We start from the raw sequence: 25,529 nt of genomic DNA on the forward strand, positions 1-25,529 counted from the left end.
GGTGACACATCCCTGGAGGCTGGCCATGGGGAGCAGGCAGGAGAGAGGGAAGAACAGCTGCCGCCAGGAAGGGTCAAACCTGCACTTCTACCTTGGTCTGTGGGGTGTGACGTGTGTGACCCACACCCAAACCATCCCAAAGGAGCAGGCTGTGCCTGGGAAATGAGGGAGGAGAGGAAGGTGACTCTAGCTGGAGCGATCAGGATCAATATTCCTGTATGAACCACGGAATTCTACAATGGTTTGGGTGGGAAGGGACCTTAAAGCCCATCCAGTGCCACCCCTGCCATGGGCAGGGACACCTTCCACTATCCCAGGCTGCTCCAAGCCCCACCCAACCTGGCCTTGGACACTGCCAGGGATCCAGGGGCAGCCACAGCTGCTCTGGGCACCCTGTGCCAGGGCCTGCCCTCCCTGCCAGGGAACAATTCCTTCCCAATATCCCATCTATCCCTGCCCTCTGGCAGTTTGAAACCATTTCCCCTTTTGTCCTGGCTCTTGAAGTCCTTGTCAATATTCCCTCCCCATGTTTCTTGTCACCTGCTCAGGCACTGAAAGGCCACAATTAGGTCCCCCTGGAGTTTCTCTCCAGGCTGAACAATCCCCATTCTCCCAGCCTTTCCTCACAACAGGACTGCTCCATCCCTCTGCTCATCTTGGTGGCTTCCTCTGGACTCTCCCCGGCAGTTCCATGTCCTTCTGTGCAGGAAGGGAAGTATTCCAGGAGTGATTTATCCCCTTTGTCTTTCCACCTCTGTAAAGTCATGGAGTTTTCCCTGCCCCCCCACTTCCAAAACACCCCATCTTCAGTGCCTCAGCCCCAGCCTTGGGGGAGGATCTGGAGCAATGGAGAGACAGAGCCAGGCTGCTGTGAGCAAGATCTTTACATGATATTTTACAGAGGACAGCACCCGGCAAACAACGCCTGTCAGCCCCTTCCCGCTACAATTCCTCACGGAGAGGGCTCTCCATATGGGAAATCAATTAGGGAGCTCCTGCAGCAGGATGCTGGTGCAAGGCAGGAATTGCAGGAGAGCCAGTTGCTCCACTACTTTTTGCTGCCCTCCTGCAGCAGGTGCAGCATGGAGCTTTTGACTGGCTGAAATCTTGGTTCTGGGATCCAGGAAATGCAGGAATTGCCCGGCTTTTCCAAGGAGCAGTCTGAGAATCAAAATAACCCCCGTGCCATTTTTTCATAGCATTAAATAAAGGTGATTTGGATCCAGCTCTGGAGCAGGGCACATCACACTGCAGAGGTGGTGGCAGTAGAAGTCCTTTCCTTATTCCTGAGAGAGAGGAATATTAAGGAGAGCCAGCAGCAAGCAAACACAACAGGCGTGGATTTCTAACTTGGATTGACAAAACCCTCCTGTTACAGACAGCCTGGGCTCTCCAGAGCCTGGTGCCACCCTGCTGTGCCCATGGGCTGTGCCAGGGGATGGGGGTGCTCCTTCCCAGCCCCTCTACTGCTGCTTGGGAGCTGTGAAGTCCCACGCTGTCTCCTGGGCACACTTCCACATGGCCCTCATGAGCCGTGTGAAGCCCATGTCCTTGGGCTTCTCCAGGCCTCGCATCAGGCGCTGCTTCATGATGGCAACAAACTCCTTGTTGCTCAGCTCACCATTCCCTGCAAAAAGGAGGAGAAATAATCAGAGACCCACCACCAACCTCCTTGAAATGATAACTTTAAAGGGCAGCAGCCATGAGTGTCCTTTCCTGCAGAAACAGACCACGTTTGGCTCCCACCTCCCAAAATATCCTGCTCAGCAAGGGATCCTGAGGCACAGATTCTAAATCCCAACCCTATGGACGCTTGCAGGAGGCAGAAAAGCAAAATGCAAACCAAATGTCCATGTCCTCCCAGGAAACAACACTTTAAGTGGTTTAGGAAATTATGGGTGCAGAATTTTTTCTAATGAAGTAGAAGGGAAGATTTGTTGATCTGATGAATGAGGTTATGGAGAATGCAGCCACTGAGTGGCAAAATTCCAGCAAACTATAAGGGGTGAGCAAAATTCCCTCCAGTGCTGCAGGTTTTTAATGTCTGTAAACACTGATGGAATGGAAACAACAAAATAACAACAATAATAATAAAAAGAGGTCTGTGCTGTCTTTTCTACTTAGTTTCTTCCTTGGGGGACTCCTCTGGCAACCAGAGTCTTTCCCCCTGAGGATTTGCTATCAAAATATTTAGGAGATTCTACTCTGAGAGAAGGCAAACAGTGAATATTTGGATACACTTCAGCTCACTTGAATCTCCAGCTGATCATCTGGTGTGAAGTTTGTATCAGAACAGTGGTACTGAAGCACAGAGGAAAATAAAACAGGAGGTGGGACCTTATAAAGGTGCAAAGGAGTGGGTGGGGCTGAAACCAAGAGGGACAACAAAGAATAAAATAATCAAACACATTTTTTAGTGTTCATACTGATGCACCAGTGCTGCCACTCAGAGCTGCCAGATGCTGGTGACTGTGCTGGAGAAGCAAGGTGCCAGCCAGGACTCTGATTTTGGCTTGGCTGTTTTGGGCAAATGCAGAATTTCCTTCTTTCGAAGTTGGAATTGCTGTCACCTGGCAAAGACTCCAGTAATTCCCGTTAAATCAAGCCAGGAGTGCTTCAGTGTGACAACAATCACCCTGGGGCACTCACACCCTCTGCAAAGCCACCAGCTTCCCAGCAGGGCACAGAGCTGCAATTAATTCATTAAAAATTAAGCTGACATTGGTCTAGGACTTTGGAGATAAAGCCCCAGACCGGCTCCTTTCCAACACTGCAGCACAGCAGTTCATTTTGTTAAACAAACTGCAGTTGTGTGGGGGTAAAAAAGGAGCAAAGTGTGCACATCAAACCCTCCCATCTGTGCTCCAAGACCCACATCTCACAGGGTGGCTACCACTGGATACCCTTCCCACAAAGGCAGGGGGATCACCACAGATCCATAGACAAAGAGCATGGCAAGAAAAGCCCTTTTCCTGTCCTGGATTTCCTGCCCTGGATTTCCTGCCCTGCATTTCCTGCCCTGCATTTCCTGCCCTGCATTTCCTGCCCTGCATTTCCTGCCCTGCATTGACTCTCCTGGCCTGGCTGAGGTCGGGGTGGTCGCTCACCGTCGCAGTCGAAGAGCGCGAACACCACGTCGCACACGTGGTCCGAGAGCTCCACCTTGGCCACTGTCCTGGCCACCTGCTGCATGGTCACTGCAACACAGGGAGGGCACAGGGTCACACAGGGGGCAGGATGTGCCAGCCACAGCAGGACACTCCTGCTCCTCTGCAGAAAACGGCATTTGTGTCTTCAGAGAGGCTGGGAATAAGCTTGATCGACGAGGCAGCTCCTTCTGACAGCATTCCAAGGACGATATTCTATCAAACAACAATCCCAGCAGGCTGGGAATTCCAAAAATTGCTTTTCCTGTTGCAACCCAGTAATTGCAGAACGAACCCACCCCCCCTTCCACGGGGAGAAGACCAGATTAACCTTGCAAAAAAATAAAGAGTTGTAAGGAAGTATTTCCCTCTTCTCCCCGGACTGGCAGCAGAGAAGCAAGCAGGAGTTTTATTCCCACCTTTAGAAAAGGGCAATCCATGGAGCTATCAATCTGGAAGGGTTAGGCAGTTGATTTTGCTGCACAAATGGGAAAAACAAAGCCCCCTGGCTAGGCTGGTGTGAGTGTATTTAAAGTTAAATTGCTTCCCTAGAAAGCCAGACCTAAGGAAACGCCATTCACAGCAACTGGGATCAATGTTTAGCTTTGGAGGAAGGGCAGAGAGGGAAGTGGAGCATCACAAAACCAGACTGAAACCACAAACAGCTTCTGCTTTCCTCCACAACATCTTTATGGGTTTCTGCATGCCCAGTCCTTCAGTAATTTTGGAGAGTTAAGTGTGTCAGAAAGGAAAAATTAATCATCCAATGTATACTGTAACTGGATTAATTACAAACTGCATAAAATATTTCTAATAGGATTATTTTTTTTCCATGAATGTTTACACTATTGATACCTTCCACCCCATTTCTGCTCCCCTGAGTGAAATCTGGGTTTTTCTGAGAGGAATTCACAGCCACTTTCAGGTCCTTTTCCCCATAAAACCTCTCCTTTTACTAAATAATGCAGGAGAAAATTGAAATGACACAATGGACATAATATAAAATACATAAAATCTCAAGGAGGACGCTGCTTTTCCCACATAATTATTTTTTTTGAGTGAAATTCCTTTTCTCCATGAGTGATGCAGCTCCAGTCAGCAGTTATTACTCTGTATTTCCTCAGACAGCAACACCAAATTTCATTTAATTTGTTGCAAATGTAGAACTTCTCTCCAGGTGCTTCACCTTGATGCCATCCCTCCCCTCCTGGTGCCTTAGGTACCTGATGGCTGTAGCCTTACATGTTAAAAAAAAGTTAGAATGATTTCCTACATCACAGAATTCCAGAATGGTTTGGGTTGGAAGAGGCATTAAGGATCACATCATTCCAACCCCTTGCCATGGGCATGCTCCAAGCCTCATCCAACCTGGCCTTGGACACTTCCAGGGATCCAGGGGCAGCCACAGCTGCTCTGGACACCCTGTGCCAGGGCCTGCCCACCCTCACAGGAAACAATTTCTCCATAACACCAAATCAAAATCTCCCCTTTCAGTTTGTAACCATTGCCCCTTGTCCCAGTTCCTTCAATTATTAAAGTCAGGTTTTTCTGCAGAGATTTTACCTGCTCCTTCCATCTCTGCAGGGAGTCTTCCTGATCCCTCCCCTCCTGTTTATTTTATACTGCCACAGTTTTCCCAGCTGGAACTTGTACTCATGGCCACCAGTTCCTGCTTCCTCTCTCATTAATCCAACTGCACAAGTGTCAGCTCCATCCCTTTGCTCTTGCTTGATGCCAAAATGACTTCACATGACTGTGCTGTGCTTGGTTAGGGCTGTGCTGGCTTTTAAGGAATCAAAAGGAAGAGGGAAAGCATCTCTACTTTCCTCTTCCACACACATGCTCCAGACCACAAGGTAGCTCAGGGAGGCAAATAAAATTTAAACCTGCTGGACTAATTTCTTCACCACTTCACAAAATGAAATAGGTGCTGTCTGGGGGAACATCTCTTAAAACAAAGCCTGCCAAGGTTTGGGACTCTGGAATAAAAATGCTCCTGGATTTCATTCCATCAGAAATGAGTTCTACATTTCTGTCTTGGAAGGCTTCTAAGATTTCATGCATTGGTATGCCCCACTGATTCTTTTAATGAGCCATCTGAGTTATTTTATGCAAGTTTAGTGTCTGACACAGTTATCCTTTTTTTCCACTCTGATTCCCAGAACTGCACCGTGAGCAATGCCGCACCGAGCGTCTGCAAACGGGGCTTCGCTCCAGGCGAGAGCCTCGCCAGATGGCAAACTTCACTTTTTCCTTCCAACTTGAGATTAATCACACATGTGGCCAAAAGAATGGACAGCTGGGCTTCTGCCTTTGTTTTCCAAATGGCACTGGGGGTGATGGGAGCAGAGCTCCCTGCCCTGGGCCATTCCAGGATGGAAAGGCAGGACACGTGTGTTTTGGTCTCCCAGGAATCAGCCTCACATTGATGCACACGTTTCATGTCAAGGATCCCAGTTGGAAATGTTGGATGCTATCACTGGCAGTATAGCTACCAAAATCCATTGAACTTTTTACAAATCATTTGCATGAGTACGTGCTGGAACACCCATCCAGGAAAGAGCTGGATAAGCCTTATGCAATCCTGTAGTTACAGCACATTTTCCTTTGTCTCCTCAAACCATGAGGCTGCAGCCCTGCAGCTGAGCAGAAGTTGTTTTGACATCAAAGGGAGCATAACAGAAAGTCACAGAGATCAGAGAAAAAAAAGCAGAGCTCCCAGACCAAAGGCAGTGCCAACCCCCTGTTTGTGCAATATCTACAGCCAAAAATATGGAAAGAAAGGAGATTCCTTGGAGACATCCCAAACCTGACTGCAGGTGGCCCAGGGTGAGTGGCTGCAGGAGATCCTGTTGGATATGAGGGTCTCCAGAGACCCAAGTCCTCCCCTCCCAACTACCAGCACTGCCATTATTCCTGAGAAGCAATCTGAGCTGTGCTTCCAGGGGGGGCAACTTCTTCCATCCATCTCCAAGGCAAAGGAAAGCAAGCAGCAATTCCATGACTGCATTCCAGCTCACCTCTGCCTCATTCCTAACTCCCTGTCGACTCTGCAGCTGTTTCAAGAAGCATCATTCAAATAAAATGATTTTTCCATGAACCTCTCTGGGGCTCCAGCCCTGCTCCAAGCCACAGATCAGCAGTGGGCTCAGCTGCCTCCCCGTGCTTTGGCCCAGCCATGCCTTGCCCTAAACCCCAAAGGAGTTATCCTGTGGCTCTCTGCCAGCAGAAGGGCTGCTTGGAAAACCTGGCTGCACACAGTGCCACAAAAAGTGCAATTCACACCCTCCTAAAAGAGGGAATAAGCACCAAATTCAGCTCCTGTCCTGCTTCCAGCTGTGAGCCTAGGCTGGGAAAGTCTTCTGAGGAATGCTTGTGATTTAGGAGAATGACAGCTATTATGTTGCTGGGAAAATGAAAGATGGGCTAATAAATAATCTGGGTGTTTTTAAATGGGTCATTAAAATACAGGTTTATGATCCTTTTTAGAAGAAGAAGTGACTTAAATTCAGCACAGAAAACAGGCTGTCAAGCTCTGGCTGTTTGGTACCAGCCATTTTTTTCCCCTCTGAAATTTTAAACAACCCTTCTAAAATCGTAATAATGTTTGCTGCTTTGTTAGCAGCAAATTATTACACATACTAACCTCTTCCTAGTCCCCATCCCAGTGGTATTTTTACATTTGTTAGTTTGTACCCAGCAACCTTGTGAAAGCTTCACTTTTGGTAGGGCACACTCTATTTATGGTTTATTTTACTTAAATCTGATTCCTGCCCAAGGAAGGTTCCCTTGCCCCAGCTGAGGCAAACACTCCCAGCTCAGTGGCTGCAGCAGCTCATTAATGGCACATAATTAAACTGCAATCACACTGATTTACCAACTGCACACAGACCTAAATTCTGCAAAAATGTGTATTCCACAACATGATAAATGCTAATTTCCTGTGGGCACTGAGTAAATTTGATTTGCTGGGCTATTACCTCCTCTGGGATGCTGCAGGAAGGGCTCAGAGCAGCAGCAGCAGCAGCACACCCAGACTTGGCATTTTACTTTTAAATGAAAGAAAATCCTGTCAGGTTCTCTTAAGTCTTAAGGTAATGATGATCTAAACCAAAGAGTACAGATGATTTCCCCCAGAAAAATTTAAGATGAGAAGGGCTGCTGACACACACAAGCAGAGATGTGTGACATGTTTGTTTCCCTCTGTAATTCCACTGCCCCAAAACCTATTAATGCCCTAATATTTCCCCACAACAGCAGCAGTTTGAATAGCTGACTTCCAAAATGTTTAATTCTGCAGCTGCCTAAATAAATCAGCTTTAACTTTGCAGCAGACAAGAGTTTCCACTTAGCCTAAAAATCTTTTAATGAGTTTGCCATCTTTTTTTTATATTCTCAGTCTGTTTAAAAAAATAAAATCCCTTCTTAAAAAAAACCTAAAGACAAAAGCACACACTTGTGAGAGATCCTGGCAGCAGAGTGGGACTTTGGTTTGAAATATATTTTGGGGTTTTTTGAAAAATATATATATATTTTTTTACATCAGTGTGTCAGATCTAAGAACAGACCAGCTCAGAAAAGGAAGCATGATGAGAAGGAGGAGGATATGGATTGGTCTGATCAATAAACCACATTATTACCAAGGTGCCCAGGAAACACCAGCTCTGAGCTTTATTCAGCCCACTCCTCTGGACTGTGGGTTATCTGAAACAGAGTCTTGGACAGACTTTAATGCTCAGTCTGGGGCTCAGTGGTGTTCCATTGCTGCTCCCTCTTTCCCTCCAGCACTCACTGAGGGGAGCTCTGAAGATGTTTGCCACTGCTTGGATTTCCAGGCAAAAATGCAGCATCCAGCCCTTATTTCTAGGCAAAGTCTATGATTTTTGAGCAAAGCTGAAACAAAACAAGGGTTATGCAGTTCCAGCCCCACTGCTGCTGTGCCTCTGCCATGTGGATCAGAGAGCCACAGAAGATAACTCTGCAAGAATGTTTTTACACTCATTTTTGAGGTCCTTTGTATAAGGAGACAAAAAAGGTCAATACAGAAGCTGGGGATGAAGAAGAAACACCGGTGTCCCTGGGATCTGGAGCCTGTGGCACACTCCTTAGGTCACACAGCAGAATGGTCCTTCTGCAGGTACCACCATGAAATCACTGCTTCCTCATCCATTCAGGCTACACATGTCACCCTTTTTTTATCCCTGTATCTAAAACTGTGGAAGTATAAAACCTGAAATCCCTCTTTATCCATGGGTGTAGCAAGCTAAGCACCTCATTACAGGGAGGAATTACAATTTGGGTACATTTTTAACCTGTCAGCCTGGGCTTGTCTGATACCTTCCTAACTCTGAAGACACGGAATGAGTTGTGCTCCCTCAGGCTTTCAGCACCTGAACATCCCCCAGGTTTTAATACCTTTATCAAGAGAAGCTCCAGCCATGTGGTAGAAGCTCAAAGCCGTGTCCACGTCATTTATGTTCTTCAGAAAAGTGAAGAAGTTCTCCACCTCCTCAAATGTCAGCCCCTAGGACAGAGAAAAGACACTCATGTGGTGATGGGAAAAGGAGATCACAGACACTGCCTGGAAATGACACAGTGACTCACTGGCCTGAAGCTGTAGCCAGAAGGGAATTCATCTGCACACTCCAAAAACTCAGCCTTGGCACTTGAGGATGTGGGTTGTGACTTGTACTTCTGTTCCCCTCCTGCTTCCCTCCCAGTCCCACAATGGGAAGGGACTGAAAACCATCTCCCAGGTGAGCAGACACACCACAAGCCTGTAGTTGGGATGCAGGAGACCACTACAAACAGGTGAACTGATAGTTTTTTTTGAAGCCTGCACACTTGCAATGATAATATCAAACAGTCTGTGCACTGTAAGGTCCCTCCCAAGGGATTCAGGAATCCCTGGGGGCATCCATGTCTTACCCAGTGTGGCAGAAGGTGACACTAAAGCACAGAAGTGTCCCAGTCTGCTTTGCTGCTGGAGGCAGGATCCCTGTTTGCTCCACTTACCTGGGCCAGGTGAGCATGTGCTCGGTGAGAGCCGACAGCCACGCTCTGGGATAGGCATGGAAAAACACCCTGAGCTCCCCAGAAGTGGTGCACAGCTCTGGGAACCCCACCTGGTTACACTACACCTGATTTTATCACCCTGTTCAGCTCCAGCACAACCACAGCAGTGCTGGGACAAGAGCTGGAGCCTCCAACTCCTCCAGCAGAGCCACGGCACGGAGCCAAGGGAGGAGGTGAATCATCACCACGGTAATAACCACTCAGACTCCCTCTCTGCGAGACATAAATCAGCTTGTCAGGAGTTCAGGTTCAGGCTCCTCCTATCCTGCCTGGCACAACAGATTGATAGAGCAAGATATTAAAAATCCTAACTGCATAACAGCACAGTTCTGTGATCTGGATGTGTTCAGCAGGTACTGTCAAATATAAATTTTCACAATCTGCTGTAACTCTGCTCAAACAACTTCTAATCAGGGAAGAAGCCACCAATCCTTTGAAAGAAAATTTTTAAGGTCTTTCCATACAGACATTTGCAGCTTGTTCCTATCTTTGCTGTGAGTATGTGGCACTGCACTGATGATCTATGTGTGCACTGACACATGGAACAGCAGCTCTGTCAGCCCTGGATTCATGGATCTGGGCCAAAAAGGATGAGATGGCAAAATGGGAGAGCACACATGGACAACAGAGCTGACTGAAGAGAGAAATCCCTGGTGGCTCTGCAGGGAGCTTTCCTTGAATGTTTGCCTGCTCCTCTTCCTGAAAGGAACACTAGGATGTACAGCAGAATTAAATTAAATATTGTCCTAGGAAAAAAAAATAATCCAATTAATCAGGTACTCCTGAAGGAAGCACTGCAAAGATCCCTCTGTTTTGTACAATGGTTCTACAATAGAAAATATCTTAACAATTATCATGATGCCTCCCTGCCTGGGAGCAGGGCACTGAGAGTGTGGAAAAGCCTGGAGAACCATGAGGTGTGTGGCCATTTCCAGGTCAGCAGAAGACATTGTGCTGTCTTCTTCAGCAGAAGATGAACTGTCAGCATCTGCCTGCTCTGTGTGGGACATCTGAGGTTTGTAGTGCTCTAAGCAAAGAGCCACAGACATCATATTTTCCTGGGATTCCCAAAATGGGAGATGCCCAAGCAGCACTGCTGTCTTTGCAAAATGGACCCTTGTTTGGAATGCTGGAATGGTTTGGGTGGGAAGGGACCTCAAAGCCCATCTCATCCCACCCCTGCCATGGGCAGGGACACCTTCCACTACCCCAGATTGCTCCCAGCCCCATCCAACCTGCCCTTTGTGGTCCTTTCACCAGCTGAAAAAACAAACTCAGTGACACACGTGTATCCTACAAATTGTAGCTTTCATGTGGAAATGAATGTCTGTAGCAAAATGCCATCAGTGTTACGAAAATTAGTATTTTTTTGAGGAACCTTATAGGTGAGGATGGCATCAGCATTAACTCTGCTCCAGCTACCAAAATAAAATAAAAATCAGAGACTGGGACAGCCTCAGGCAAGTCAACAGATGAATGATCACCTCTTTCAAGGCATTTGTAGCTCCAGCTGTTGATTCATAATCAGATGAATCCCTTCATCATCCAAATAATCCTCACAAAACATAAGCAGGGAGACTCCAGAAGCACTTACCTGCTTGTAACACAACAGCTCCAATACCTCCTGCAAAAATTAGGGCTTTTCACTTGGGAACCCAGGTTCAGCCAGGAATTCCACCTTGCTGCCATCCCCTGCTATCTCCACAGAAAAATACCTCAGCCAGCCCCCAAAGCACATGTAGATGATGTGAATCACTGGTTTCTAAAGACACAGCTTGGTTTTCTAGCAGTTAGAGGGGCAAAAAACAAATAATACCTTGCTTGTGAGTATTGCTGATGACTCAGGCTCTTCTTAGGAGGAGAAAATCAGCTGTGTAAGTACAACTTGGGGAGGACACTCATGTTAGACAAAACAGAATGTGGCAGCTCTGCTGAATAAGCAAAGTACACCTATATGCAGGGTAAGATTGGGTTTTTCCTCAAGAAAAATAAAAATAGTGAAAGCAGATTGGCAGTTAATAGAAGCAAACTTATCACTCCCAAAAGCAGGGATGCAGAATAACAGTGTTGGAAAACAGCTAAAGATTAGATTAAACTCAGAGTTTTGTTGTTTTGGAGGCTGCCAGGGTTGCCTTGTGAACTCAAGGTAACTGCATCACACAGGGAAGACAAGGTTTGGCAGATTCCATAAGAAAGCTCTCTCAAAATAACTGTACTTCCAGGGGAAAGCCTTGCTGGGTGAGTTTGGGACAGTTTCTGGGCATTTTATCCTCACCAGTGTAAGGAATTGTGAATTTTTCACCAATTTTATTCCTTGCAAATGTAATTTTTTTTTGTCCTATTGCCCATTTCCTCTCCTTGAAAGTCCTTGGAAAAAAAGGAAGATAAAGATTTGCTCTGAATCTGGCTGGCTGTAAATAGAAAGACAATCTGGCTGATTTGGGGATGAGGAGTAAGGTAAGAACACGAAGTTCCTCCTCTGGCACAGCTGTCAGGCTCTTGGCTTACACATAAAAGGAAGAAAACATCTGTTGTAGGAAACCTTCCAAAATAAATTGCTTTGACTCTTTTCTCACACATCAAGCTACTGTTCAGTAATATCTGTACACACAAAAATATAAATAAATGTATATATAAACCCCAAAATTACAGAGAAAGAATCAACCATTTGCAAACTTCAAAACCAGAGCTGATCTTTTCTATTAAATACACACTGTATTTAAGCACTTTTTCCTGGAGAAATCAAATGATTTCTGTTAATGTAGGAATCCCATTAAGGAACCAAAAAAAAGGAGCAGAACCTGGTCAAAACTTGTGTTTTATAACACACTTGGCACCTCAACCAGTTAAGAAATAAAGTTTGGTTCTGATGTCAGAAGAAAGCAGCTCTAAAACAGCCAGCCAAAGATTTTCCATCCATTCTCACTCTGATGAATTGTTTGTTTATATTCCAGTTAATAAAAGAACATTCTGGCTTAATAAAAAAACATCCATTATAGGAGCAGATGTAAAATTCTAATTTCTCAGCCCATACTTGCCTTACCTGATAAAGCACATCTTGTGGTATGGATATCTTATTCCAAGGTCTCTCACTGAATTAATGAGTGTAGGGTCTGCAAACTCACTCCTCTGTAAATTGTGAGTAATTTTTCCCAGAAGTTAATAACTAAATAATAACCTGCCTGGTCACAGCAGCTAATGAATCCAAGGTCGAGCCAGGAACTGGGAGCACGGCTTCAGTGTTTGTTCTGGCTCCAGACCCAGGGTGCCATTCAGCAAATTGAATTTTTAAAATTACAGCATCTCTTTTCATCAGGCATGAACCTACAGCCTGCACTGGCCACCAACCCCTGCATTCCCAGCTCTTCCCTCTCTCCACCACGGCTTAACACGGAGTGGATGCTTTCCCAAAGAAAACTGGGACTGACTTAACTCATCTCCCAGCCCAGCCTGGGGCTGAGAAATTTTCCCAAATTTTCCAAGACCACCACTGACCTCTCCATCCTGGAAGTGCTTCTTGAGCTGTTTGAGCATGACAGTGAGCTTCTTGGACTGCACCCCGCTGTATGCCAGCAGCATGCTCCCGAACTGCCGCTCCGTGATCCGCCCATCCACCGGGTCGTGCCGCTCGAACTGCAAGGGAAAGGCAAACAGGGAGATGAGAATGAGGAGCAGCAGAAAGCTCCATCTGAGGTATGAAACATAAAAAAGGCACCATAAAAGTTAATATTGAAGGAAACACTGGTGAAGGAGAAGTTCTGATGTGTTTCAGTGTCTGCTTTCCCCAGGATTGTCTCTCCACATTCTCCCCATGTGCTGTTCCATGGACAGCTCCTGGGAGAAGCCCTTGTATCTCACCCTCCCAATTTTATCCCACAGGACTGGGCTAAGGAGTGGTTCCAGGGTTGCTCTAAACAGGGACAGTGGTTAATACACCAATGAAAAGTCTTGCAAAGGTCTTCTCATTTTACTCTTCCCTGCTCCAAGGCCTGTACCAGTGTCCCAGCAAGGGAAGGTTCAGGGATGTCTCCAGACTTCACCTTCTCCAAGTTCTCCTCATCCTCAGACCCTTCCAGTCCCTGACTCTTACAAATGCTGTGTGAAGCCCCTGCAGAACTTCCCAAGAGCCCTTGGGCAGAGAAGTTTTTCTCCACTAATCCATCTCTCCTGCAGCAGTTTGTCTCCTGGCTTCCACTGCAGGCAAGGAGGGAAGAGCCATTGCCCAGCTTGGGGAGCTGCTGGGTGGGAGCACCAGGTCTTTGCCCACTGAATAATGGGGATTTCATCCTTTCCTCTTCCTCCACCTCTGTGAATCTACAAGCATCAACATTAGAATTCACCCAGCTTCACAGACCTCAGCACTCAGGATCCCTTATTTGGGATATATCCCTTCAAATTTACCAGGAAACACAAGACCAACACTTCAGCTGATCACAAGTCAGAAGATGACATTTAACAACAAAATTAATTTTTAATCTCATGGGGAACAACTTGGTACCAGTGATTGACATTCTGCTCCTGCTGAGTTGACCATTCCTGCCTCAGCTGCTCTTCAGTGCTAATGAATTTTTAATTATTACCTTATCAACCAGATTTTAGTTGCTTTTCCCAGTGGGAAACCAAGGGATTCCTGATAAGTGAAGCAGCAAGGCTGGAGGGATTTGTATGGGTGACTCTGGCAGGAGGCAGATCCCAAATGGCAAAATTCTGCTCTTCAGCCCCCCTGTGCTTTCACCTGAGTGGCCCACACAGTTTTTGGGGAAAAATGGTGATTTTTACTGTCATCTGATACAGGCTTTGGAGATCACTCATGATGTGAAACGTGGGCCTCTCCCATTCTCCTCTGCTGGGGGAAAAGAGAGAGAAAACTCATCTTTTGGGAATGTTCCTCATTAAAAAGCTAAAGTAGGAATTTCTGTCATGCCTGAAGAATGCCAAGAAAATGCCCCTGGGACACAAAAATTTGCCATCAGTGCTGCTTCAGAAGCAGCCTTGATGCTTTTTTCTGCTTTAATATTCCTAATCTCATCCCCAGAGACATCCAACCAGCACTTTTCTACCAACAGCCTTAAAGTACCCCAAGTTTTAGCAAAGCTTTAAGTACCATCTTTAATTAAAGGCCAGGAAATGGGTCCAAATATCTCAGATCAACCTCCTAAGTGGTGACTACACTTAGAAAATCTCAAGTTGGTGTCTAAAATCCTATCAGCCCCCTCTCCTCTTGCCCTGCATTAAGGATCAAGCATTGGGCAGCTCCATGGGGTAGCACATGCAAACACAGCTCCCTGCAGATGGGGGAATAAAGAACCAGCTCCTTGAAGGTGTTTTTGGAACTAAACCTTCAGATTGTGGTCAGTTTTGTGCTACCAGATGAAAAAAACAAAACAAAACAAAAGAACCAAAAAGGAAAAATTAAAATACTTTTCATCTTCATTTTTGTACTGATACACCACACAAATATTTACAAGAAATAATAATAAAAAAAAGCCTAGAAACTATGGAATTTATGCTGCTTATTATTTATCTCACTTTAAAAATGATCATTTCTAACATTAAACCAGAGCACTCAGATATTTGCTGTCATGTACAGTTGTGCTCATTGCAAAGGTCAGCCCAGAAAGGGGCTGGGAAGTGACAGCTGGTCCACATCCAGTTCCCAAACTTCAATATAACCACCACTGAACTGAGAAAAAGCAACAGCATCACAGTGAGGGCCAAAGAAAGTTCAAATCTTACCTCCAAGCTACTGTCAGATGCATTTAAATTAATTACAGAAGGGATAAGCAGGGCATGTCATTTAAGGAGAAATTTCAGGGGGTGGAAATTCTGCTTATTTTTTTCTGGTATGTCAGAGATTCTGTTTATCCATAAAGAAACTTGGCTTCAAAGGATTTGTGAGTGGAAACCCATTGATTTCTGATGAAAGAAAACCCCCAGCTACTCCTGACACCCCCTTTCCCACCCCCCTGGCCAGGAGCACAGGCACATCCATGCTCCTCTACCCTCTGGAATGTCTTCTAGCCAAACACAAGTCACCACTTGGAAATGAAGGAAGGTGCAAAGCCTATAGGAATTTTTCTTTCAATACACAGCCTACAAACAGTGTTAAGTGTTAAAATCCTCTGGGTATTTGAAGAAAGCAGGAAAAATAGTGCCCATTCCCAGGTAATCAGGATTATTTGCCTCCATGCACAGGATGATATTGTACAGGTTATTTTTTTATTCACTGGGGAAGGGCAAGAACCCCAAACCCTACAAGGAGGGGATGCAGGGCACAGCACACTGGGATTTATTACAGGCAAACAAGTCCTCTGACAGCCTTTTTCCCTTTCATGGATCTTCAAGAAGGAAAAGCAGGGCCAAAGCAGTCATTCACCTGGCATTATCCAGAGGGGATCCTACCCCATCCCAAACTGCAGCCCCAAAATCCAGCAAGCCCAACACCTCCAGAGCAGTTTCCACTCGCAGCCACTTGGTGCCAGCAGTGGATTCTGCATCTGCACGAGGCAAGGAAAATGGGATAGAATGCTGGCCAGTGTTCCTCCTGCAGGCCAGGACACCTGAGGTGCTGAAGAAATTAGCTTGAAATAGAAAAAAGGCTGTGTTTTGAAATTCATTAAAAGCCAACGTGAGGTGAAAGGAAATCCAAGGCGTTTATGGAACAGTTCAGCAGGAACTGTTCAGGACAAGAGGGAACAGCTTCAAACTAAAAGAAGGAAGGTTTGATTGGATATTACAAAGAAATGGTTCCCTGGGAGGGTGGGCAGGCCCTGGCACAGGGTGCCCAGAGAAGCTGTGGCTGCCCCTGGATCCCTGGAAGTGTCCAAAGTCAGGCTGGATGAGGCTTAGAGCACCCTGGGATGGTGGAAATTGTGGTGGAATGAGATGGGCTTTAAGATCCCTTCCAACCCAGGCCATTCTGGAATCCTATGGGAGGGGAAGAAGGTAGGAGAAATGGGGGGCAGCCCTTCACTTCACCAGCTTTGCTAGCCCAGTCCCAGTTGTCAGTCCAAATACACAGCAGGTTACTCCCTGATTTTTTTTGTTATTTAAAAGATTACCCATAACCTTAGACATGTGTTAAATAGTCCCAAACTCCCCCTCAAACCTGACAGGATGAGCATATTCCTGCTCCTCTGTGAGATGAAATGCCCAGTTTTGTTCAAATAACCCCACTCTCCTTCCTTCTGAGAGAAAAGCTTTCTCACAGGAGGAGAACAGAGGACAAATAAGCAATTTTCCCTGCTTCTGCATCTCCTAAATTGCACAAGTTTATGGAAAGGCAATACAAGGATCCATCATAAAAGAGGAGAGCCATAATATCTTTTCTTCCTTGCTTCAGTTTTTTTTTCCTTCCACTAACTCAATCCATCTTCCTCTGCAGGAAATCAAATCCCAGGCACTGAGGAACATCCAGCCCAAACCAATTCAGAGATACCACCACGAGAAACATCCTGGTGGAAAAAAAAAAAACCCAAAAACCTGCTGGAAGTTCCTAAATGTAGACATTGGTTTCCTTTCATCTCTCCTTCTGCCAGCAAAGCTCACCAGTGGGAGGGAAATGAAGCAGCTCCAGTGGCCTCAGAAAAAGGCCAAGTTTGGGTACCACACACTTCTAAGGAAAAGGTTTCTCCTCCCAGCTGATTCTCTCCTTCCTCCTCAATAAATCTGTCATAATCAAAAGTATTAACAGGAGAAGATTCTACCTAAAACTCCAGTGCTAAAATCCTCTCCAACCAGAGAATGGGAATTTAAAAAACTGCTTAAAAAAGGAGGAGCAGCATTTTGTGATTGCTGTCACCAGACCCAGCTGGGCCCAAGAGAGCAACCCCAGCTCTGCAACTGGGGAGGGGACACCAAAACCCCCAGAGAGGGCTCAGCATCATCACACAACCATGAGTGGATGTCAAAACCTCCCATGGCAAAGTGGGATAAATTATGCCTGCAGATGATACACCTCCTTCCTAAGCTGGCATTTTTGGGCTGGACACACACTGGTGGCTTGTGTCTCTTGCTTTGTTTGCTGAAGAGGAAAATGGCTAAAATAACCTCCTGGCACTTGGCACAGACAGCATTTAGGATCCACCAAACCCCATCGGTGCAGGAGAGAAACACCCAGTTGTAACAGGAGCCAGCAGGATGAAAACACAACTCAGATTTTTCCTAAAGCAATGCCAAAAGGATATACTTCCTATCCTCTTCAAACACTCATATTAGCTAAATATCCAGCTGTATTTTAGCAGGCTCTTAAATTTCTAGGAAGGTTTCCCCTAAAAACAAATCCAACAGATGATGTATTCCCTACAATCTCAAAGCAAGGATCTTAAATAAATAAATGTATGTGTGCCACATTCCTAATTGAGATAGCAAAGAGAAATACATCTTCAAGGACTTTTGGATGGGGAGAGAAGTGTTGAGGAATGATTTTTAAGCTTCTTTCTGCAAGTTAAAATAAACATCCATGGAAGAAATATTGCTAATACTAATTCTATCAGGTTTAGGGGTAGTTTAAAAAGGTGACCTGTTTCCAGAGCTCTCTGTGCATAATAAGGAATCAAAAGGGTCTGGGAAATAATGATTTGTAGGGTAATATTCAGATTCATAATATATGACCCTTTAAAGTAATATTTGCTCAAAGCTTTCTTTGACAGGCTGTAATACATTATTTATCTGCAAACTACTGCAGCACTGGCTCTGTTTACTGTTCTGGAGAAGGAGGCTGCCAGGATCTCTCATCAAGTTGCATATACAACTATGACAGGAAGAAAAAGAAAGGGGAAAACACTATATATCTCCCTAAATCCCAGCAACCTCATCCATCCAAAAAAAATTTAATGTATTTGTGAATAAGCTGAAGTGTTTGCACAGGCACCAAATTACTGCCAGAAAAAAAAAAAAAAAGAAAGGCAAAAGTTTCTAAAGGCTTTTTGTTTGGGGAGATTGAAGATACAAAATACTAATTTCTTTTTGAAGGGAGGGATAATTATGCTGAAGGGTTTCTTCTGTGGACACAGACCTGAAGTGCTGGGTTTTGCAAGATGAAGCTCAGTGTGCTCTGGACACAGCCTACAAAGAGCCCCCAGGTGTAATTACTGCATTATTTGGTAAAGCCCGCTCAAAGACACAGCTCTGAAGATGTTCAGAGCTGCTAACAGCAGGAGGAATGAAAATGGGAAGGAAGAAATGGCAAACCCAGCCTGCAGCATTGCTTCTCTTTACCTTAAAAATTAATAAAGAAATCGGAGCTATTTTCACATGAGAAAAATCCAATCTTCCAAACACTCTCCCTTGTTCACACTTTCTTCCCCTCTGCCTAAGTGAATATGTAGCAGCCAGGTTAAAAATGTCCATCTGTCAGCAGCAGTGCAATCCCAGCAGACCTGATGTTGGAGAGAAGCTTTGGAGATTTCATTGACCTTGGCAAGCCACTGCTGCCTGCAAGGGGGAAAATTCATTCCCATCACCAGCCACTTGTTCCACTTTAATGAGTGATTTAAAAAAGGGTTATGTAAAGATGGCTGCACCTGAACTTCAGCCCACAAATGAAAATATCTTCCTGCAGGCTCTGAGCAGATCCACACTCTGTGCAGTGAGGGAATGACAGGAAGGAATCCTACAGAAAAGGAATCAGTAATGCTAAGAGGACATGAAAAAGGACACGTCTGATAAATTAAAGGCATGGAGAGGGGGAAGAGCTGAGCCATCTCCTTCTGTGTCTGCTCTCCAGACCTGGCTCTGTTACTGCCATCCCTGCCCTTGACAATGCTCCTGGTACCATGGAACAGAGCACTTTTTCCATCCAGCACGCTCCCTGAATAAGAGGAAAGTTCAGAAGCAGAACAAACTCCCAACCCTCCACACAGGACAGCGGAGCTGCAAGCACCTGAGTGAAGCCATTACTCTGAAAAATACCAATATCTAAGCCTCCATGGAGCTGCTGTAAATGGTTTTATTAAGAAATACAGCTCTCTCACTGCCTGTTAAGAGTTCACATTGTTTCCTGCTTGACCTTGGTGCTCAATTCCCCAAAAAGAATAAGTTTGCAGGAGTTTAATTCAGCCTAGCAGGGGAAAGGGTCCTGCTTCCACATTCTTCCTGCATCAGCAGAAGCAAAGTCAGGGCTGAAGCACAGCCAGTAATGTGTGGGAATAAAACAGAGAGCACAATGAAACTGATGAAGGAGTCTTGTATCTTAGGCCTAATCAAACAGAAACCATGGGACAGACAGACACAAATAACTACTCCATGGGGCAGAAGTGACCAAGAGATATGTTGTGAAACTTTGATACCAGGTAACTGCTGCCATGAAGAATGTATAACCAATGGGAAATTGTTACCAAAAATAGAACCTTATGTAAGTGCCATACAAGTAAAACCCTATATAAATGCCTTGTATACTCAATAAAACTGGCTTCTGATCTCGACTCGGATGTCCCTGTCTCAGTCACCGAGAGTGTGGAGGTGCAGAACAGCTCTGAATTCAGAGCTTTAAAGGGGAGGATGAGCAAGAGGACTGAGGTGTTTGTTCATGCAGCAGAAGGAGGAGGCAGAAGCCAGGTACCTGCTACAAGAACACGTTCACACAGACATCCCCAACCTCTTGCCCACCAGCTTTTGCTGCTCCCTGGCTGTTGGCTGATTTGGTTGTGCACACATAAACAAGAGCATCTATGCTAAATAGCTGATATTTCCTAATTCATGGACTCTGATACAAACCTCCACACATTCCTTTGGCAAGGTAATGAACCCAAATGGCACTCCTGGGGTTTTATTTGCAGGGGTCCGGCAGAAGGCTCTGCTGCACTGCGGGAGCTCGGCAGTGGATTTACACACCCTTCATAAACCAAAGGAGCCTGTTGGTACAGAGTAAAGCCTTCCACTGCTGCTAATGATGCAATAAATAGAAATTCCAATAAAATCCTCCACAGCTTCCCCTGCAGAGCCACTGCATCAACCACACTGAAGTCACCTGGTTCAAATACAGGCAAGGCAGCAGCGGGTGTTTTCTCACCAAGTGATTGCCCCGTTCCAGCCTGTCCCAGCCATGCTCACAAGCAGCTGCAGCACATGTGCTGCCACTCCATGCCAGCCTCACTGGCACACTCCTGGACCACTGGGTATTTTGGTCACCAGTGACAGGACCCAAGGGAACAGCCTGGAGTCAGGGGAAGTTTAGGCTGGATATTGGGAAAAGGTTCTTCACCCAGAGGTGGGGTCAGGCATTGAACAGGCTGCCAAGGAATGGACACGGCCCCGAGGCCGCCAGAGCTCCAGAAGTGCTTGGATAACGCTCTCAGGTACAGGGTGGGATTGTTGGGGTGTCCTGAGCAGGGCCAGGAGATGGACTCCATGATCCTTTTGGGTCACTTCCAACTCAGGACATTCTGTGATTTTACAGCTGACATGCAGTTGCTCAGTATGCTCTTATAATCCTGAGGCCCCCCAAACCACCCCATAGACTCTTCCTCTGCCTTTCAGAGTGAGGCACTGGGAGGGTTTGATTCCTCTGGCACAAGTTTCCTCATTTAGATTTGGAATCAGCTAGGAACAGCATTTATGGCATCTTCTGACTGAGGCACAAAGACCAACCTTTGGTAGCTCACCGGTGACAGCAAACCCCCCCACCCACAAGCATTCCCCCTGCTTAATAGAAAAAGGGACTGGAATTCAACCTGCCTTGGATTTCAACTAAACTTTCCCTGGTGCACACTTAAGCATTTCATTACCTGCTCTGCTGTTCCTGATTGATGAAAATGACTTGCCTCAGACTCCTCTGTGGTGACTCCTCGTGTTTAGTGAGACAGTTATATCTCCCTCCTGTCTTTCCTTTAAGCTGCACATGCCATGGCCTCATAACTTATCCCTATCCTCAGGTTTTGGGTTTTTTTCCATACTGATGTTCCACTCTGAATTCTTCCCAAGTCTTTGGCTGACACTGGACAAGAATTGAATGCCAGCTTTTCCCCAAACCTGAGACAGTGCACTCAACCTGAAAGCTCCACGTGACCCTTTCTACTCACATGCCAAGACAAAAGCAGGCTGCCAGCTCTGAATGTTGCTAAAACCAGGATGAGCTGTCCAAATCACTTCCACTGCCTGCCTAGAAATTCCCAGATTACAGATGTGTATGCTGGACTGTGCCTCCTTAACTACAGAGCTCCCTGATGTGAAACTATTCACAGTGGTTGGATGATCCCACTTTTAACTGGGTATGTCACATATGTATTTAGCCATCAGCCCATCCTCCTCTCCTTCCCCTGTAGCCAGGTCAGGAAATCACTCACAAAGAACACAAACAACTTTTGTACCTGTCATTAACTGCCCTACTGAAGAGGCAATTCCACTAGTGCTGGTTTGCCTTTTCAGATGTAAACATCGTGTGAAGGAAGAGAAAGCAAATCTGGAACTAAAGCAGGAGTTCCAGATATAGAGGATATAGATACAGAACTAGGTGTAGAACTGACAAAACTATGTAAGTACACAGAACCCTTTACAGCATTGCTGAAAAGGCAGAATTCATAAGGAAAAAGGGAAAACATGACATTCCCAATCATTGTTTCCACAGGGACTGGGTCAGTGGTGAGGTTGAAGTGAAAGGATCAGCAGGTAAAGGACAACTCTGAGAGACAACACAGCTCATCATGACAGAGATTGTCACAAAGGTGACTTAAAATCAAATAAAAATGTCTTGTGTAAGTTCAACAGCAAACTGACCTCTAAAAAGTCCGAATTTTGGGCCTCTCCTTGCAAAGCTCAGCCAATCTGACACCATCACACTTCATTTTTTCAGGCTCCTCAAACCAATTTACTTAAGTTACTCATTTTCCCCCTAAATGACTGCAGAAGAAACAAAGATATATGCCTCATTACTGCAAGCTTTGTTGCCTGTGTTAACAAATCACTGAAAACCTGTATTGCTGTGCCAGCCTACATAAAAACAAGGCAGAATCCCAAAAAATCTTGAGTAGGCTTGTAACAACAGAGCAGTTTTTAATATCTGCTACAGGATTACTTGGATACTAACTATTGCAACACTGGGACTGAGAAAGGCACTAACAGATTTAAGTTATTACCCTAAAACCCAACTGAGCAGCATCAGAAATGCCTTCTGAAACCACAGTATTTGTTAAGGCAGGGCTGATATCCCAAAGAATCTAGGACTTGCTAATGAGAAATGCAGATGGAAGTGCATCCATCACCCCATCTTCATAAAATCCAAACCAGGCAGTAACTGTATTGGCACTGGCCATGAAATCAGGGATTTCCAGGATAAAGTTCTGTCACAGGACAGACACAGAAAATACGGAATTTTTCAGATGACAGCAGTGGTGTCTCGTACCTTTGCCACAGTCTTACAGAATCCCATTTTACTTTCCTTGGAACACCTTTTTCTTGGGAGGGACACATTGGGGCATCTTTAATCCTTGGGTAAGAGGAAAAATATGGAGACTAAATCAGTGCTATCAGCAGGTTTTGGGTAGCCTTGCAGGAGTGACAGACACAGAGAACAAAGGGCTCACTCATCTCTTCCACATGCACCTCCAGAATCCTAAAAAGATTTAGGCTGGAAGAGCCCCACAGGCTGGCTGGGAATCCTTTTGGTCCCCCAAGAACACAGGAATATCTGGGACAGGCATTTACAAGGAGAAATAGCATAAATGATGATGTCAAGTTCTATTCATCTTCCAGACTCACAGAGATCTTCCACTCAAAAGCCAAAGAGTGAGCCCAACACCACCAGTCCCAAGGAGACACGTGAGAGCTGCAGAGCCTGTCCAGACAAACTTGTCACTGTTTGTTGAGGTAAGCCACAATAAAAAAGGATTTCTGGTTTTAGGATCTTGCCATTTGCTGGGCTGTTTCCTGTAGCTCAGCCTTAGCTAAGCAAGCAGAGCCACCCCATAACCCAAAAAACTGACCACAGATTTCTCCAAGTAGCCAAACCCCAAAGGATGAAATAAGGTGTTAAAAGCTTCTCTTTTACCTCTGGCTGTGGTTATTTTCCTCATCCTTCCCTTCCTGCAACTGAGTTGACTGCTGAGTCTCCATAAAGTGATGGAACACACATTCAAAAAGAAAGTAAAAGAAAGCAGAAGAGAAGAAGAAAACACCAGGTCACGGTTATTTAAACCTGCTGTCAGCACTTCAGCCATAAGGAACATTGAAATGTTCAGGGCTTTGTCTGAGTTAATTCCTCTGTGAGAGTTTCTGCTGAATCTTAGCAAGAAATATGCATGGATATTTTGATTTTTAAAAAAATGAACAAGAATCAGTAAGAGGAAAGATAAAGTGGGTTCAGATGGTCAGAAACTATTGTTCCACCTTCAGTCAGCAGAAAAGAGCTCTAGTATGAACTGCAGCAATGCCTGAATCCTGAGCTGAAGGAAAAAGAGCTTTAAAATAAAGGTCTTTCATAAAGTAGCTTTCTTTTTTTGGAAGAGACAAAGCCAGCAGCCCAGTTTGAGAACAAAAGCTCCAGGTCACTTGGGGGCTGCACCAGCCCCAGGAGATTCTTCAGACCTGCAGTTCCCCAAGGACTTCCCCAGAGCTCTGAACATGAACAGAAACTGGGTTTCAAATCAACATCCCAGCTTCAGACCATGCTCCAGTTTTCCTGAGCCAGCAAAGGATGAGTAGATGAGGGAACAAGAGTTCAGCTGGGCATCACTTCTCACATTTTCCTGATTTACATGGGCCAGGGTAAACCCTTCTCTTCTCAAGAGACATCTCATCTCTGAATTAGCATGCTGAGTTCATTAGGGCACTCCCTGAGAAAAGAACAACACAAACCCACCAGACACTGGTGTGAAAAGCTCCTTAACTGTGAACAAACACATTGAATGTGAAGCAAGGAGAAAAGGTGGGAGATCATGTCAAAAGAGATAAAAGCTGAAGTGGAGGGAAGCCATGCTGAGGACAGAAATAGGCCTGTTTTGCCTAAATCAATGTGAGCTATGAACAGGAAAATCAGGGCTTTAGTAGCTTGAACTCAGGGAAAAGTTAAGTTTGGCAGAACAGAACCATCAGTATTTCAGTGGAAATGAGTATCAGGAATGCCAAGCACAGCCTGGTGCTGTGCTCAAGGGTGCTGGTAGGGAGTCAGTAATGATGCTTTTATGATATTTGGTAACTTATCCAGACATAAATATATTTTATTGTCCCCAGTTATAAATAACCTGTTAGACAAGCAGCTACTATTAGCCAGGAAGATGCACAATTGACTGGAATCATCAAAAATAAAATTGTGACAGCAGGAAAAGAAGAACAAGTACCATGAAACTGAAAAAAAAATAAAAAAATCTCCATTGCTTCTTAATGAGGGAAGTGGGGGACCTGTGGAGGGAGCAGAGGGTCAGGAATACTTCAGTGCCCACCCCTGGAGTGAATATGGCAGTGGAAAATCAGGGCATATAGAATAATCTCTGCTTCTTTTGCCTTTACATTCAAGTTACAGCTGATGTTTCTTCACCTTAAAAAGTATTTTACTCCTTTCAATTTGCAGAGGCACTGAGGAACTGTCTCAGCTCACAAAAAACATTGTATTCAAGCAGCCTACTCCCTCCCCCTGCAAAGGCAGGGCCACACCACCTGCTTTAATGGCCATGAAATGAAGGCAGTGAAGTGGACAATTGCCTTCACAAAAATAAAATAATCAGTCCTCGGGTCAGTTTCTTACTTGGATTTGTAAATTCCAAATAAAAAAGGGGATAAATTCCGTTTCAATGACTGACTTGATAAGAACTTAATAAAATGCTGATCACACAACCTGAGCATGTGAGCAACAACACACCAGACTGAAGTGACAGAACTCTGAGCACTGTTGAATAAGCTGGGGGGCATCTTCTTGTGCACTAATCCTGATTTCCAATGCAAATAAAAGCCTGGCTTTGCTCAAGCCAGGTTGAACCTTGCAGCCTGATGCAGTGATGGGCACCATTTCCAACTGAGTCAGCTCTGCCTGGGAGCTGAGACAGACCAACAAGTCCCCTGTTGCTTTCCTTGTACTGATTTTATACAAAAGACCCCAATTTTGAAGGGTGATGCTTAAATTTAGGTTATGTGACTAGGAGCAGGAGGCTGGGAGCTGCTGTTAAAACTCAGGGTAATGCAAATTAAAGAGGAGGTGAAATTCAGAAGAGAGGGACAACATTTCTTATAAAACATCCAGGAGTGAACAACAGAGGTCACATAATAGAGACCACTTATTTAGGAGGATTCAAACAAACCTCGAACATTTCCCAACAAAAACATTCAGAATAATGAAACAAACAGAAAAGGTGAGGACAAAAGCAGAGATGAAGAGTTTTG

General features: G+C 45.2%; 1 protein-coding gene across 5 annotated transcripts in view; it reads right to left on the bottom strand.

Annotated features, from left to right (window-relative positions):
* Positions 1–866: 866 nt before the first annotated feature.
* Positions 867–25,529, bottom strand: part of MICU1 (mitochondrial calcium uptake 1) — an 84,229-nt gene continuing 59,566 nt past the window's right edge. For all 5 annotated transcript variants that reach the window (XM_015633132.2, XM_015633131.2, XM_015633129.2 and 2 more), the window contains 4 exons: positions 12,717–12,854; positions 8,562–8,670; positions 3,108–3,197; positions 867–1,627 (listed from right to left, as the gene is read on the bottom strand). In XM_015633132.2, the coding sequence (XP_015488618.1) occupies positions 1,464–1,627; positions 3,108–3,197; positions 8,562–8,670; positions 12,717–12,854 (501 nt within the window). In that variant the 3' untranslated portion in view covers positions 867–1,463. The remainder of the gene's footprint in view (positions 1,628–3,107; positions 3,198–8,561; positions 8,671–12,716; positions 12,855–25,529) is intronic.

This window comes from Parus major, chromosome 6 (genome assembly GCF_001522545.3).
Source record: "Parus major isolate Abel chromosome 6, Parus_major1.1, whole genome shotgun sequence".
Lineage (NCBI taxonomy): Eukaryota > Metazoa > Chordata > Aves > Passeriformes > Paridae > Parus > Parus major.